The sequence below is a fragment of the Melitaea cinxia genome, chromosome 2, assembly GCF_905220565.1.
Source record: "Melitaea cinxia chromosome 2, ilMelCinx1.1, whole genome shotgun sequence".
In the NCBI taxonomy this organism is placed as follows: domain Eukaryota; kingdom Metazoa; phylum Arthropoda; class Insecta; order Lepidoptera; family Nymphalidae; genus Melitaea; species Melitaea cinxia.
The window spans coordinates 3,349,957-3,367,243 of record NC_059395.1 but is presented as its reverse complement, the minus strand read 5'-3'; the positions used below and the strand labels follow the sequence as shown (position 1 = coordinate 3,367,243).

The 17,287-nt window shown below is 38.2% G+C and overlaps 1 protein-coding gene across 1 annotated transcript in view; it reads right to left on the bottom strand.

Moving 5' to 3' along the window:
* Nucleotides 1–4,288: 4,288 nt before the first annotated feature.
* Nucleotides 4,289–17,287, bottom strand: part of LOC123662919 (diacylglycerol kinase eta) — a 35,696-nt gene continuing 22,697 nt past the window's right edge. The window contains exons 11-19 of the mRNA XM_045597692.1: nt 17,157–17,253; nt 15,567–17,000; nt 14,986–15,399; nt 14,691–14,865; nt 14,014–14,243; nt 12,427–12,547; nt 7,555–7,707; nt 6,519–6,641; nt 4,289–5,126 (exon numbers count right to left, since the gene is read on the bottom strand). Of these exons, the coding sequence (XP_045453648.1) occupies nt 4,842–5,126; nt 6,519–6,641; nt 7,555–7,707; nt 12,427–12,547; nt 14,014–14,243; nt 14,691–14,865; nt 14,986–15,399; nt 15,567–17,000; nt 17,157–17,253 (3,032 nt within the window). The 3' untranslated portion in view covers nt 4,289–4,841. The remainder of the gene's footprint in view (nt 5,127–6,518; nt 6,642–7,554; nt 7,708–12,426; nt 12,548–14,013; nt 14,244–14,690; nt 14,866–14,985; nt 15,400–15,566; nt 17,001–17,156; nt 17,254–17,287) is intronic.

The following is a 17,287-nucleotide window of genomic DNA, read 5'->3' as shown; positions in this document are numbered from 1 at the left end:
CGCAATATTACATAAAAATTATGACAAGAAAAAATTGTATAATAGACATGCACTTAATAATCGGTTACGATGTCGATTATTGCTCATTAAATTGTAATTTTTGTAGATTCGTTAAATAATTAGCATTATTAACACCATTAAATTAATTGATATGACACATTTAAATACAAAATAACTTATAGACAGAAGATAAAACAAAATGTAGACAAATTATAAAATAAATAAATAAACGCCTCGTACTCAACGGACCCCAGAACGATAAGAATTCTCATACACAAACACAGTCACTCAGACAACGATAAACATTTGTAATTCTGTATGACCCATACAAATATTTGTCACGGACACGAAATAGAAAAAACTATGGAAGTGTTAAATGGGCGGGGCACGCGTGTCAAAAGTAAGTGGAGCTACGCTTACTTGACTTCAGAGTTCAGTCGCCTAGAAACATTGCTTGAAGTTAATCATCGTACTCGCCGTTCATAGATCTTTGTCATATAATCATGCCTTACTGTGCCATTTTACAATGCAAAAATGACAGGAGTAGAAGAAATCTTAAGAATTAAAGTATTTCTTATCACCGGCAATTAACCATATACATAATTTTTATATAATCCTATTTAATAGCAAATAACTGAAATATATATATTTCAAGGACAAAAGATAATTTCAAAATAGTACCTTTGGATTTGGGATCGTTTAAGCTGTTTTGGATTCAATTATGTCCAGTCAATCATCATGACTGTTTGCTTGAGTGAGTTTGGCAACACCGGTTTCGGTAATAAAATTAGCCGAATCAGTAATCACACTTCCTCTAGTTTTTCTTACTCCGTGGCCACGAAAGTCAACAACCATAGTATGTCTATCTTTGCCTATCGTTACTTTAAATGACAATAAAAATGTTTAAGATTGCGATATAAATAAAAATTCGTTTTACCGAACATAGCACAAATGTACATTTAAAAATAAGAAAAATACATATGAAGTCGATAGAGTGTAATTTTAAGTAATTCATTAAAGGGTATAATCTTAGAGGGTAAAATATTAAATCGACAGTCTCAATCTACTCGATAGAAAAAACACAATTTCGAATTAAAATACACTAACAATTATTAGGAAATCACAATATTAAACGGTACTTACGACACTAAAATTTTATATTTTATTAAATATCTAAAAATTTCATCCCAAATGCATACGACTTAAGTAAAATCGATTCGGAAAAAAAGAATATTCGGTAGTAAATATGTGATTAAAATTATCTTTATTATTATTATTATTACAAAGTAGTATATTTTATTATATTAAAATAGTTCTAATAGTTCTAAGGCAATATATCCGTAAATAACGGCGGAATAAGTTTTATGCGTGTTACGTTTTTGTTTCATTTGAAACGTTCGCAAGTTTAAGAACTAATATAAATATTATATATAAATATAAGTTTAGATATACCTACGTTTATTCACACGAGTACGTATAAATAGAAATAACTCGGAGATACATTTATAAAAACACCTATAAGGCAGATCCTTTAAGGAGGAATGACCGCATCGGTAGCCATTATCGAAAAAGGAGGAAAATATTATGGAATAAAATGAAAAAGTTTGTCTATGTCACAACGAATTTTTTTTTTTTTACATCAAACCGACGCGGCCACATTACACCTAGATATAAACACGAGAGATCACATTTTATATAAAAGAGTATTTTATAAGGACTTGAACAATAAAACTTAATGAAATTGCTTATTACTATTTAGAATATTAAATTGAGATTAAGACACCTACGAGTGATTGTCTAAAGATTACTATAAAAACTTTGTAACTGCAAAGTTACAACAGTCGTCAAAATAATCGAAAATTTCACTTCTCATATAACTCAACCATAACTTGATCAATTTAACTAAGTCGATGGCGTCATTCAAGTACTTGCACACAACCATATCCACAATATATCGTATTAACAGATCTCTTGATTCAATTTTATTTCTGTGTACGATTTCTCTTTTCACAAATGATTTTTTTCTGTTTTAAATAATCGATTTATACTGGTAATTATTAAATTTTTTCATCAATCAAAATCCAAGAAAAGATGTCTTGTCATCACTGTCACTAAGCCATGCCCCTTTACCCATTAAATTATAGTAAATTAAAACGCCTGTCTGAAGGACTTACTTCACCTGGTCAATTTGAACACGACTACGACTTGGTCAAGGCTAGGCTAAGTGAAAGCGATGAGTCACTATTTTCTTAATTCAAATATACTGTAAATTGTATAACATTTTACAAAATGTACCTGTAGGTCCATTTAAATTTTTAGATATTGACTCTTGTGGCTTTTAGTCTTCTATAGAAAAATAGAACCACGTTACGCTTTTCTAAATGTCAATATTTCAAATCGATAACCAGTTAGCTGTACATGTTTGTAAGAGCGTTTTTAAATAGCCTTTACGATACTCTCTTTTGAATATCTAAGTCTATATCGGAAACGATAATATATCGTCTCCGATATTAGTACCGATAACGTGTGTGTCGTGTGTTTTGTTCCAAGTATCGTTTTTCTATTCATATTTTGTAAAATTTGCAATAAAATGGATAGTATTTATGTGATAGACCCATGTCAATCTAAACAGATTCAACTATTGGTAAGAAATTATCTATAGCCTAAGAAATACACGGTAATGACTATTCGACTAACATTGTTTTAATCTATACCTTCTTTTTAATAATTTTTAATCATTTTAGAAATATGTAGGTATACAGATTCAATAAACGCATTTACAATTATTAGTTACAATTATAATAAGTATAATTAATTTTAATGACGATACGATGAAAAAGTATTAACAATCAAATTAAGACGGATGAATAGAGTCAAAAGAAAGTCAGTTAAAATGAAAAAAAAAAAATTCTAATGAGTCTCATTCTAAACTAATTCGATTTTATCTATAAATTTTTTAATTGAATTTAATGTAATTTTTAAAGTTTAGAACGATGTTTTAAAAATGGAAATATTTTTTCAGTATTATAATATTTTAAAATCGTTAAGAACTTGAAATGTAATAATATATTGAGGCAAATAACTACGTACTTCAACTCTAACTAGATTTGACAAATTTGTAAATGACTATTTTTCTATTAAACCTGTGAATAATTTAATATCTGTCTATATTTGTAATAATTAATTTCTAACTATTTTTTAAACATGTAAACTATATTTAAATTTATCTATTTAATTTTGCCTAATATATTGCTTTTATGAGGGATAAATTTAAAAAAAGTAAATTGATGAAGGCAATACTGGCAGCTTTGTTTTACATCGTTCCAATACGGAGATCTTCAAGAAACCGAAAAGACTTCTAAAGTTTCTGGAGGAGCTTGGGTGGCAAGAGTGAATCGAATCACTCCCACACACGCAAAATAGGCGCAAAGTCGTCGAGTTGCGGAAACCAGCCCGTGTTGTACCATACCATACCATACGCCTTTTTAATATTAATTTTAGAGTATCATAGATAATTTTTTAAAGTAATAAAAAATAAAATAAAATGTGTACTAAAAAGTTTTTAATTTAAATTCTCGAGTTAGACGAAAAGACAATTATGGTAAGTTATAGGAGATAAATTACCTAGTAAATTCGCCAAACTGTTCCCTATTTTATTCGATTACATTCGGTAAACGATTGGTTATATCTTAGCACAACTTTGAATTATTTTTACTAATTCAAATCAGCAATATTGATCCTTTGTTCTCTCTTATTCTTAGTCATTCTTTACCAAATTTAAAACATTCAGCCAATCGAGAATGTTTAATGATATTTTAAGTACTGTATTATATAGACGGATTAAGCAATGAAGAATTAAGGACAGACCCTAAAAAGGTCATGCTAATAATATCATATCTGGAGAGAACAGCTGAAAATTTTGTGATTGATGAAAGATCTTTCAATATATATTTTATTATCATATATCAAAGATATTTAGAGAATCAATAAAATATTACAATTTTAAGTATTATTCTACGATATTTATTATATCAAACGAATAAAAAAAAAAAAAAAAATTGAAAATTGTTTTTTATTCTACGATTGAACTCGATTTAGAAAAAAAAATGTTGATTTTCGATTGACGAATTTAATTAGATCGTTGACAATATTACTTGTCTCGTTTTTGTTAATGAAATATGTTTAGAAAATAGTTCATTTACATCAAAAATATTAAGTGAAAATGAATTATGAATTGTAAAGAGTGAGATTTCGTTGGTAGAGGAACTTAGTTTGGAAGAGATAAAACTTCGATGTTATTTTTTTATTTAATAAAATTCACCATATATGAGAAGTAATTTGAATAGAAGACTAAAAATTTTTTTCTTACTTTAAAGAAATATAATTCGGATCGAGTATCATAAAAGTCGACAATTTCGACAATTACCATTAAATTTAGTTGATAATAGTACTTACTTATAGACAATTTTTTGGATGATTTTTTTTTGCTATTTTTTTTAATATTTAAATATTTAGAGAGCATCTATAAAGTTTTACTTTTAATAATAATCTTTCTATGAATACATACATTATTGCTCGGAAATTTGTCGAAACCGTCTGCTGTGAATGCAGTAATTTCGAAGATACATTTGTATGAAATCGCAAGGTAGATTAACGAAACTTCATTTTCACTGAGTGAGATACATAGTAAGTAACAATAGGAATGAATTAAGAATCTCTAGTTATTCTTTCGAAACATATAAAAGGCATATTTCTTTGGTCTAGAGTTGTAATTAGATTCGAAAGAATAACTTTACATGTTTCTATAGATGGCCATTCCCTTCAGAACGGCCACGTCTACGTCACTGGAGCTCCTTGACAGCCTGCAGGATTCTCTTAACGTGGCCGACCTTGGTGACTCCAAGGTCGCGAAGGTCCCGTCGTGCCAGAGAGAGTAGCTCTCGTCCCGTGATATCGTGCTTGGCGAACGCATCAGAATACTCACCGAGCTCGATGGTTTCGAGCCAATTCTGTATTTCCTTCACTCCCCAAGACCTGACTTGTGCTGCGGTTTGAGAAGACGTCGCCGCGCCTTCAGAAATACTTCGGCGACTTCTCAACCATCTGCTGCCAGCTTTCTTTGGAATCTATGAGGGGCGAGATGGGTTAGGGCGGGTCGGGCAGTGTTGGGCAAGATGGTGTAAAGACAGTTCTGGCAGTCAATTTAAAAAAAAATAGTTTAATGAAGGTGAGTTTATGAAAAATACTATACTTTTGTCTTTATGTGTGTATTTTAAGACAAAATATTTCAATGATATCTTTTAATGCCATCTAATGATATTCTACGATATGTTTTTGGAATTATGTGATATGACTGGAAAAGGTAAGGACAAATGACTAAATTAGCAGTCATTCAATCCAACATCTTTTATTATTTAATGATAATTATTAAATTGGTGCGACAAAGCCAGTACTGCGGTCACCAACCCGCCTGCCCAGCGTGGTGACTATGGGCAAAACACATGAGTTCACGTTATTTTTGGCGTAAACTTGTGGAGGCCTATGTCCAGCAGTGGACTGTATGGGCTGTAATGATGAATTATTAAATAATGGAGACACTGTAAATCGGCCCAAAATTACTAGGTGTTAGTGGTTTCTTTACTCAGCTACTTTTTATCGTGAAAGGCCTGTTAAAGTTGTACTCGTAGTAACCGCTTGCCATTTTTTTTTTAATCTGACCATAATTTTCATAAAACCCATTTGCAGTTTTTAGTAAAGTAGCTTTATTAACATTATTGTGTTTGGTCGCCAACGAAAACAATAACCGACTTCAATTACAGCGATAAGTAATACAACGTAAGTCGATTAAAAAATAGTCAAGTAAATATGCATTATTAGATAAAAGTCAAAAAGAATGGGTTAGATCTCAATTAAATTTAAATGAGACCGCACGACACGCGCCATCATTCGATTAAAAACTACTGAGATAATACAAAAAAAAAATAGAATCGACTCGAGAACCTCCTCCTTTATTGGAAATCGGTTAAAAACATCTGTGGCTGTGACGTCACGCGCTAACCTAGTGGGACTGTATGTAGGCGTCCCATTCTCTACTTCTACATCGCGCCTACACATCGGTCAAGTCAAGGTCATTGGTCAAGCGGTCTGTAGACGAGCCCTTCCCGCCCGCTACAGCCCGGCGCGAATGGAGTGAGGTACGACGTGACGTGCCTTACCTCGTCTGACTGTATGTAGGCGTCCCATTCTCCACTTGTACATCGCGCCTATACATTGGTCAAGCGGTCTGTAGTGAGCCCGTCCCGCCCGCTACAGTCCGCAGTAAAGCACGAGGTCACGTACGTTACCTCGTGAGGCTTTTTTTTTTAAATGTACCTCCGACATGGGGTCGGAGTCTGTGCTTAAACTGCTCATCCATACCGGTTCTCGCATTTATTCTTCTCGCGCTGTATGTAGGCGAGCCCTTCCCGCCCGCTACAGTCCGACGCGAGCGCAGTAAAGTGTGAGGTCAAGTTCGTTACCTCGTGGGGCTGTATGTAGGCGAGCCCGTCCCGCAGCGAGCAGCGCGCCAGGTGCGCGCGCAGGCCGGCCGCCGCGCCGCCCAGCTCTGCGCCGCTCTCCAGCAGCTCGTGGCAGCTCTCCACCTGGGCAGGTCAGCGATTCTCAACCTGTGCTCCGCGGACCACTAGTGGTGTCTGGAAGCACCCAAAGTGGACCGAGGAAGCTGGGTGCAAAATGAGTCTCACTGGGCTCATTTTTCTCCGTGCGTTTGTTTTAGTTATGTATTTTACAGTTTTCATACTAAACATCTAAGTACTTCAGATTTTACGTTCAAACAGTTGGTGGACCGTAGCAAAACAGTTATTATGTCAAAGGGATCAGAATATCAATAAAAGTTTAATCACTGGTCTAGATGAAGCCTTTAATGTTTTTGTACAAATATTTCGTCCGGTTTGAGTGTCTATCCTCGCGACTATCTAAATATAAAAGTCTAAAACTATATCATGTGCGAAGGCTTGTTTACAAGAACAATTGAGTTAGCTTATAAATGGTAGCATCCCGCTGCTGGGCGTAGGCTTTGCATTCTATCTAGGCTTAAACCTGTGAACTTGAGAGCTTGAACTGTGAGCTTAAGTGAACTACAAAGAATTGAAGTCTATCGTGGGCTCGTTTTTTTTTCGCGGTCGTCTCTGCCCGCTAGACGGGATGGCCCGAGCAACTGCTTGAGCAGTTGTGACGCACCAGCGCGGCCAGCAGATGGCCGTCCGCGTCCTGCAGCGCGCCCGCCCGCGCCAGCGCTACAGCGGACGAGAGCGACAGTGTACGCACCAGCGCGGCCAGCAGGCGGCGCAGCTGCGGCGCGGGCAGCAGGCGGCCGTCCGCGTCCTGCAGCGCGTCCGCCCGCGCCAGCGCTACAGCGGACGAGAGCGACAGTGTACGCACCAGCGCGGCCAGCAGGCGGCGCAGCTGCGGCGCGGGCAGCAGGCGGCCGTCCGCGTCCTGCAGCGCGTCCGCCCGCGCCAGCGCTACAGCGGACGAGAGCGACAGTGTACGCACCAGCGCGGCCAGCAGGCGGCGCAGCTGCGGCGCGGGCAGCAGGCGGCCGTCCGCGTCCTGCAGCGCGTCCGCCCGCGCCGCCGCGCGCCGCGCCAGCGCCAGCGCGCCGCCCGCGCGCCCGCCCGCGCTCTCGCTGATGCACGCCAGCTTCACCTGCGCCGGGGAGCGGTACGACAAATGCAATGACGGTGACTTGTTAAGATAAAGCAATCGAGAAACACCTCGCACTCCACGGCCCCCACTAGGATTTACTCCTGTGCCGGGGTTCCGGAAACGAGATACACGAGCAAAACGCCCAGATTACGGCAGTCACCATTTGGCATTGAATGAAGCTATGCGCGGAGATTTAAGCTGCTAGGGCAACGGTCACAAGTCATTGCTTTGACCGTTGCGCGAACGCGTCACGGTGAATCACGTTTTCTTCTTGCTGATTCATTTCAGCAGAATGTAAATTTCGAATCGTTGGTAGGTTTAACATAACGATAGAAACGTGCTTTATTTTGATGTTAGTGTTATTTTTATTGATTTTTGACTTGGTATAATTTGTTTGTTTGTCATTTGTAACAATTGTTGGAACTAACATAGCTTAGGAAAAAATGTAACTAACAAAAATATGGACATATGTCTGAAATAAATTATTATTATTATTATTATTATTCACATACTAGCCGACCCGTACCCACTTCGTTGGGCGTTAATTATTATATTTGTGATGCAGTTATGTTATGTTTCAATTTCGTCGACATCTGCTACGTAGGGAGACGACCACGCGAGTGAGCCGCGCGGCATCCCATCGTATAGATGAAAAAACAATAAAACGGTCATGCGATACATGATGCGCAGTGTCCAATTGTCCCCCGCGCAACAGCGGCTTACGAGTTACGGTAGCGGGCGCCTACAGCGATGAATAAAATCGTAATAGTATCGTGTATTTATTATTTTAAATTACAGAACCAAATAACATACTTTAAAGAACAAATTTTATAGCACTTACATAAATAATATGTTGCTCCCGTGTATTTATTATTTTAAATTACAGAACCAAATAACATACTTTAAAGAACAAATTCTATAGCACTTAAATAAATAATATGTTGCTCTAACGCCATCTATCAAAAATCGAGAAAACGTCGTCGATAGACTATGTCCAAACAGATTAAAATTTTGTGTTGTATACCTATAGACATGTTTAAAGAGAAACTATCTCATATCATAGGTGCATTTGTACAGTCCACTATGATGAATGATGATTAAATCAGTCGCAAATAAACTTACATTCAAACTACACGTCGTTTTCTTAAAACCAATCGCCGCAAGCAAATATCAACCTTATTCAAATGAACATTTGGTCCTTCGAGCCGGATCGTATTAAGAAGCATCGAGCCCGGCCGACCCGCGAGAACAAAAGATTATAACTTGTGTGCGATAGGGAGTCGTATAAAACGTTTTTACTTGTTGTTAATAATTATGCAAGTTATAGTTTTATAAAAGTTGGTTTTAAAAAAGCGAATTATAACAGTGAAATCGATTGATGTGAATGTGTGAAATTGTGTGAATTTATTTAAAAGTTATATATCTAGGTGACTTTTGGTGCAAATCATAATAACAGTACTTTGAGTGAGTGTTTAAAGAGATTAAAATAAACAAACTGTTACTTTACGAGAACCAATTACCTAAAACAAGTGATCGATCGAAGTATTTTGCTGTGATTGCTGTGCGAGTTTATTTGGTTCTACAATGGAGGCGCTTATTTCGTTACAATATAAGTTGTTCGATAATTTGATGAAGGCTGAGAGAAATTTCAAGAAAACTTCAAAAGAAAGCGTCAGTACTTAGAAACGAGATTGGAGTTGTTAGAGCAACTATTTAAAGATTTTAAAGACGGGCACAAGGAGGTAGTTGCAAGGGCGAAAGGTAAGAAGGAAACATATTTTACTGTGGCAAATATGAGATGTTTGAGGAGCTATATGTGCAGTATAAAATCAAGTTTACTAGAAGCTTTGCAACCTTTTTTGCCGTCAGTACCCGAATTACCTAGCCCAGCAGTTTATAATGGCGCGAACAATAATTGTAGTGATATAAAACTACCTCGCATACAATGACCTAGTTTTCAAGGCAGATATGAAGACTGGCCAACCTTTTACGATATGTTTTCCTCATTAATACACAAAAATAAGAATATTTCATCGGTACAGAAATTACATTACTTGAAGTCTAATTTAAGTGGAGAAGTGTTAAATTTACTTAGTAATTTTTCAACGACTGATGCAAATTATGAGGAAACATGGAAGCAGTTAGTTCGGCGATACAATAATAAGCGTTATAACTATAATACTGTTATGAGGAGTTTATTTTGCAAAAAGAAAATTCAAACAGGATCAGCCAATGCAATTAGGTTTTGTTGGATACGACATCTACTTAACTTAAATCTTTGGTGAACTTAGGCATTAGTACTGAATCCAGTTACGCTAACGCGTCTGTCGATTACTTAGTCGTTTCAAAATTGGACACGAAATCTGTCAAACAATGGGAACAGCAGTTAAATATGAAATGTGATGAGTTGCCCACTTGGATACAATTGAGGGATTATTTAGAGTACAGATTCAGGACATTAGAAATGATCGATACAAATGGTAATCGCGCCGCGCAACCATTAAAGTCAGCGAAATCTTTTCACGCGTCATTAGAGAAGGAAAAGGAGAAGAAGTCAAAAGCTAAACAAGAGTGTCCGATATGTCATGAAATTCATTATCTCAACCAGTGCAAGCGTTTTAGCCTTATGACACCTAAGCAAAGACAAGACTTTGTTCAAACTAGCATATTGTGTTTTAATTTTCTGGCACCAACTCATGCGGTGGTTAAGTGGCGTCAGTCGTTCAGCTGCAAGAAATGTGGGAGAAGACATCACACGATGCTACACTTTGAGAGAGAGAACCAGGAGCCAGCCAGTAGCCTGGAACAGGCAGCCACAGTGTCGTCGAGTGAACCACAACAGGAGAGGGCGAATACGACGCGAGGTGACACACACATGTTCTAGAGGAGAGCTAAAACCCGACAGCGTGCTACTTGCGACGGCGAAGGTTAAGGTATTCCATTCTAACAGTTTTAAATACATAATTCGTGCTTTATTTGATCAGGGGTCACAAGCGTCTTTTGTGTCTGAGTCAACTGTGCAGTTATTGGATCTTGTACGTAAACCGGTAAGTGGCTAGGTGTCAGGACTGGGGAATGGTCGTATGAAGATAAACACGGTTACACTTCGCTTGGAATCACGTCATAATACAGCTAGTTAATCCTAGTTATTGCTTATGTGTTGCATTAATTAACGTCACTACTTCCTTCTACCAACGTGAGTCCTTCTAAATGGTTAGAAATTGATAAGCTTCCTTTAGCGGATCCTACATACTCGACGCCAGGTAAGATTGATATTCTGTTAGGTGCAGAGGTTTATAGCGAAATATTACTCGATGGCGTTATGAAGCATTCTGATTGTAATTTAATAGCACAAAACACAGTGTTTGGATGGATTTTGTCAGGAAGAATGTCAAAGGGAGATCGAACGTTAGCAAGTGTCAATATGGTAATACAGAAGTGAGAGGGGTGAATAAGTTAGAAAGGTTAGAGAGAAAGTTATCGAAAGATTTAAAATTGAGGGAAGAATATAATAAGGTTATGAGTGAGTACTTGAGTATGAATCACATGAAAATCGTTTCTGAGAGTGAGTTGCAGAAATCAAAGGCTGTCTATTTTCCTCACCACGCTGTGGTGAGAGAAGATAAAGACAAATAAGACTAAATTAATAACACCGAAAGACTAATAAATTGTTTTTAATAGCCATAGATGGCGCTAGTTTATTTACCATTTTGATATTATATTTTAATCTTTTTCTTATTTACTGATTTTTTTGTTCAATTACAATAAAATATAGCCTATACCACTCCTGAATAGTGTAGCTTTCTGTTAGTGAAAGAATTTTCGTGATCGGATTAGTATTTGGGAAGATTAGCCCCTACATAAAAACAAAGTTATAAACTTTACCTCTTTATAATATTAGTATAGTAATTTTTGAAGTTATACTTGTTTGGCGCGTTAGGGGTTGACACACCGTCACAAAAAACCGACACCCTGAAGTTAGCTAGTCAATGAATGCGCGCGCATACCATCCCAAAAAACCGACGCCCTGAAGTTATTTATTTATTTATTTATTTATTTATTACTTCTTGCATACATATATACAAACACTTTTACGTAGTAAAAAAAGAAGAAAAAAAACAACAGAACAGAAATAAAATTAAACAAAAAGTAGTTACAATGACAGCATGCAAAGGCGGTCTTATTGCTTTAAGCAATCTCTTCCAGACAACCCCAGGTAAAAGGAGATTATTAGTAACAAAGTGCGGGATTGTGCAAAAGTAGATAAATATAAATAGAATTATAAATACATTTAATTAGTCAACGAAGAAGAAGTCAGCAACGTGAACCGAGTCAATGAAGTATAACTTCTTACGTGCGTACATAAGTACACACTCACACACTATTTTGATTTTAATTTTGAATATCGATTGATTTGTCAAGATATTTTTGGACTCAAAAAAATCACTTTATAGATTTCTCTTTACTTTATAATCCTTATTTCAGTTCTTCCTGCCTTTTTTAATATAGCAAAGCATATGTAGCATTATCTTGTAGTGACGTAATTTGACAAATTGCGATTCGTTCGCTTGTAATTTTTTATTGCCACAAAAAACTTCAGCAAAATGAAACAGAATTAATCATAATTTTAAAGCAATCGCATAATGCCATGGAGATACGTGTATTATCAAAAATTTTGATATCGAAAAGTAACCTTGGATTGTATTTATCAATACTCACGTGTTTCACAATAGTATTCACGTCATCGAGTAAGACAAGTAAATAAGCCGCTTCTGGGGGCGATAAAGCTTGAGTTGGAGCCACGGCATGCGCCTTTTGTTGTTGTTTTTCATCCCAGGCCCTACAAATAATTGGGTTGATAGTTTTATTTAAAATGTCAATATAATTTAAAACATCAGGATGCATCTCTAAGCGCAGATTTCTCAATAGTCTAGGCTACAGTCTACGAAAGCAAATTTTTATAGACAGCACAATATTTGTTTCTAAAAACAAAATGCTTTTGTTTTTTTTTTTTAAATTAATTTGTTAAAATATTATATTCTCACCCTATAGGCGGCACTTTTGAAAAACTGGCCCTGCCGCTATAACCAAAATATTTTTAATTGTTATTTATGATTTCTATTACGAGATCTTCTGATTGAGATTCAAACTTAAAAAAAAATATTTAGTGCTTAGTCGATACTCCGTCAGTATGTGTACGCATGAGTGTATATTCATCAAATTACATTAAAAAGTTAAGGTTTTATTTTTATTTTTAAATCCAATAAATGTCCTTAAAAAGCAGTAGGATACACGTAGGTACTACAAGAGTTTAAATGTTGAAAGCATCACATATAAAAAGTGGTTTTGAATTGGTCGAAGTCAGCAGTAGTTGAAGTAAGAGGAGCGGCCGTAAGTTGGTCGAAGTAAGCAGTAGGTCAAGTAAGAAGAGCGGCCGTAAGTTGGTCAAAGTAAGCAGTAGGTCAAGTGGAGGAGCGGCCGTAAGGTGGTCGAAGTAAGCAGTAGATCAAGTAAGAGGAGCGGCCGCAAGTTGGTCGCAGTAAGCAGTAGGTCAAGTGAGAGGAGCGGCCGCAAGTTGGTCGCAGTAAGCAGTAGGTCAAGTGAGAGGAGCGGCCGCAAGTTGGTCGCAGTAAGTAGTAGGTCAAGTGAGAGGAGCGGCCGCAAGTTGGTCGAAGTAAGCAGTAGGTCAAGTGAGAGGAGCGGCCCAAGTTGGTCGCAGTAAGCAGTAGGTCAAGTAAGAGGAGCGGCCGTAAGTTGGTCGAAGTAAGCAGTAGGTCAAGTGAGAGGAGCGGCCCAAGTTGGTCGCAGTAAGCAGTAGGTCAAGTGAGAGGAGCGGCCGCAAGTTGGTCGAAGTAAGCAGTAGGTCAAGTGAGAGGAGCGGCCCAAGTTGGTCGCAGTAAGCAGTAGGTCAAGTAAGAGGAGCGGCCGTAAGTTGGTCGAAGTAAGCAGTAGGTCAAGTGAGAGGAGCGGCCCAAGTTGGTCGCAGTAAGCAGTAGGTCAAGTGAGAGGAGCGGCCGCAAGTTGGTCGAAGTAAGCAGTAGGTCAAGTGAGAGGAGCGGCCCAAGTTGGTCGCAGTAAGCAGTAGGTCAAGTAAGAGGAGCGGCCGTAAGTTGGTCGAAGTAAGCAGTAGGTCAAGTGAGAGGAGCGGCCCAAGTTGGTCGCAGTAAGCAGTAGGTCAAGTGAGAGGAGCGGCTGTAAGTTGGTCGAAGTAAGCAGTAGGTCAAGTAAGAGGAGCGGCCGTAAGTTGGTCGAAGTAAGCAGTAGGTCAAGTGAGAGGAGCGGCCCAAGTGGTCGCAGTGAGCAGACCTGAGGCTGGTCTCCAGCGCGCGCGAGCGGCACAGCACCTGGGCGCGGTTCTTGTGGATGATGCGCACGCAGCCGGGCGGCTGCAGCCACGCCTCGCCGTCCACCTGCACGGGCACGCCCTCGTCGCCCAGGATGTTGATCTGCACGGCGCGGCACTGCGCGATGCGGTGCTTCTGCAGGTTGATGAGGCGCGACGCCGCCATCTGCGCCGAGCCGAACACGGCCACCACCTGCCGCACTGTCCACTTACTGGCCGACCTGGCCGACTTCGTGCCGCCGTCATATTTTAATTTTGTAATAAAAATATTGACGATCGCTCTGATGTAATGGTTCCTGTACCATTTCGGCGACGCCTAAACACCTACGGTCGAGGGTTCGATTCCCGCTCGGAGTGGATATTTGTGTTTATACAAATAATTATTTCCGGTCTAGTTGTTAGTCCTGGGTCTCCCCACCGTTCCTCGGAGAGCGCGTTAAGCTGTCGGTCTCAGTTGTTATCATGTACGCCTGATAGCGATCGTTACTTATAGTAGGGAAATAGATCCGCTAGCCCGCATTGGAGCAGGGTGGTGGCTTAAGCTCTGATACTTCTTCCACATGGGACACTCTTTCACAAAACACAAATATGTTTAGTATAGATTTATCAAACTTTTGCTTTATATCTTAGTAGATCTAACCTCGAGTATCCGATCATCGAACGACGGCGCAAGAAAGATATCATCCCCTCTCGTTCCCCCCCAAAAATTGGTTCCGCCCATAAAGGAAGGTATGTTAAGTACGACGATACCCTGAAGTTCTGGTAAAGGTATCCTTTGTCCATCGCATTCAAGTTGCACGCGTTGGCCGAGGTGTCTGAAAGTATATTTAGTTACTTTATACTACCTTACTCGTTTTATTTACTTGTTTATGAAATGAAAGAAAATGAAATATGATTCGAAGTATTTCTGGTTATAAACGCTACACGCATCTCACCTGTACGTTTTATTGACCCATTCCTTAGACCCAAGGACACCATACCACATGTAGTTCCTAGCTCTCGATCTGCATTTCTCTGGGTGTTCCTCTCTCTTATTGTGAAAGTCCAAAGTAATTTTAGCATCGATACCTATACCGAAGTAATTATTCATCACAGCTCTTTCGTAAAAGCCTTCTAGAAGAGTATCGTCTGGGTCCATCAGTGGGCTAACTGCAGCGCATAGGGCGTCTGCATTAGCTAAGAGACACTGACTTATAAAGCCTTGTGTAACATGCGGCCATGCAGGTAGCTGAACCAATGGGTTAATGATGGGTAGCTTCTTAGCTTTGTCACTACTTTCTGATTTGTTAGTACTGCTACCACCAACGGTACCTTCTCCCCAAATTGACGATACTGATGTCGATAACCTGCTTTATAAAAGAAGAGAAGAGAAATTTCATAATTAAAATAAAAAAAATGTCTATTGGTTGAAATCAGAAGCAACAAGTGTAAATCTATTTCTATAAATATTCAAATGTAAATAATAATTATTAATATTATCTATTTCATTAATTAATTATTAATTTTAAGGACTTACTTATCTGGTTCGCCGGGTTTAAATAAACTTCCACATGATATTCTTCTCGTTGCAGCAGGAGAACAACTTAAAAATTGACCGTACTCTGGATCGGATCCTAACAGCTTTGGATTATCAGACTGACGTCTCTCCCTCTCTCTGAGATTCGGTTCTGGCGAATAAACACTGAGTGTATCTGTTCCTTGATCAAATATGTCACTCAAGACTGACGCCATACGACTTTGGCAGGTTTTCATACTTCTATCTTCACTATGTGACGGTGAAGGGGGCTCTACAACAACGCTTACTTGTGGAAATGAATGCATTTGATCCTCGACATTCGGTTTATTTTCAATTGTTTTTGGTGAGACTCGAATTTGTGGAGGGCTTTGTATGTTAGGAATTTCAACACTTCTCGTGAATTCTTCGGTTGTTTTAGGCAGCAGATGTTTGACACTCGAATCATCTGATACTCTTTTCTTTATACTCTTTCTCATGTGTTTTCGAAAAGACTTTCTTGCTATGTCACTTCCTTCTTCGAATTGCGCTAAACTACAGTACTTTATTTGTTCCTCATTTTTAGCAGCGTTCTCTATATAAAAAACTCTATTTTCATAACCAAACTTTTCAACGTCAGCTTCAACCGGTTTTTTCGTTTTCGATATGTATTGATTTTTTCCTTCGTTTTTCTTCTCTAAACTAGGATGTCGACTATCCATTGGTATATCAGAAACCGTATCTGATGTGAACAAAGTAGTATCGTCAGTGTAAGTTTCGTTTTCCCCATTCTTCCCCATCATCGCTAAAAGAACTTCTTGCCCGAGCATCGAGCTTATATCATCCATAATAGACTCACCATGTAAAGTTTCGGAATTCATGTAAGTAGTATCGGATACCTCCGGAGAGTCAATATGACCAATTCCGCATCCTTCCTCAATGTCTCCCGGTTTCGTATCCATAATCTCTGAAATTAAACTAAAATCTTCACTAATGTTGGACCCTTCCGAACTGGTCGTATCTATTTCCAATTCTAAACTAGAAAGTTTTCTCTCAGGCGTGCAATTTCTGCTCGTTGCTTCTTCTCTGGCACACACGTCTTGAAAGTGAACATCATCCGTGTATGGCTTGTCGATATCTATTATAGTCAATTGGTCCGATTCATAAGTTTCTCCCTGTATTAACGAATCTCTCTTATCACTATCGTCTGAGATAACTAAATTAGGTATGGTAAGGCTACTGCTATTATACATGCCACTGGTCCGTTCTAGATCTGGCCTTAAGAGATTTTTGCATGAACTATTATCACAGGATGAGAGGAGAGAAGGCGAGAGACGGTCTTGAAGCGAAATGGAGCTTGCTTTACTACGGTCACGCTTATCGACTTCTAAATGATCTGAACTTACTGGTGGGTTTGAACTTATTAACTTAGCTATGTCTTCATCTACATCTGGAATGCTGTCGACAAAAGTAATAAATATTAGCATTATACCAAAATATAAAAGTAAATAAATAAAATTAATTATCTGAAAATTTTTATAGGTATACGATTGATCGTGTGATTTCTTTTATGGAATTAAAAAAATTGTACTAATTTAAAATATAATTACTAACTTCTCAGGCTGCATGGAAGCTGCGGATACAGCGGAGGCGGCGGACGAGCGGCGGCTGTCAGCGAACGCGCGCGGGACCGGCAGCGCGCCGCTCTCTACTTGCGGTTCCTGTGAGAAGAAAGTAATAATATA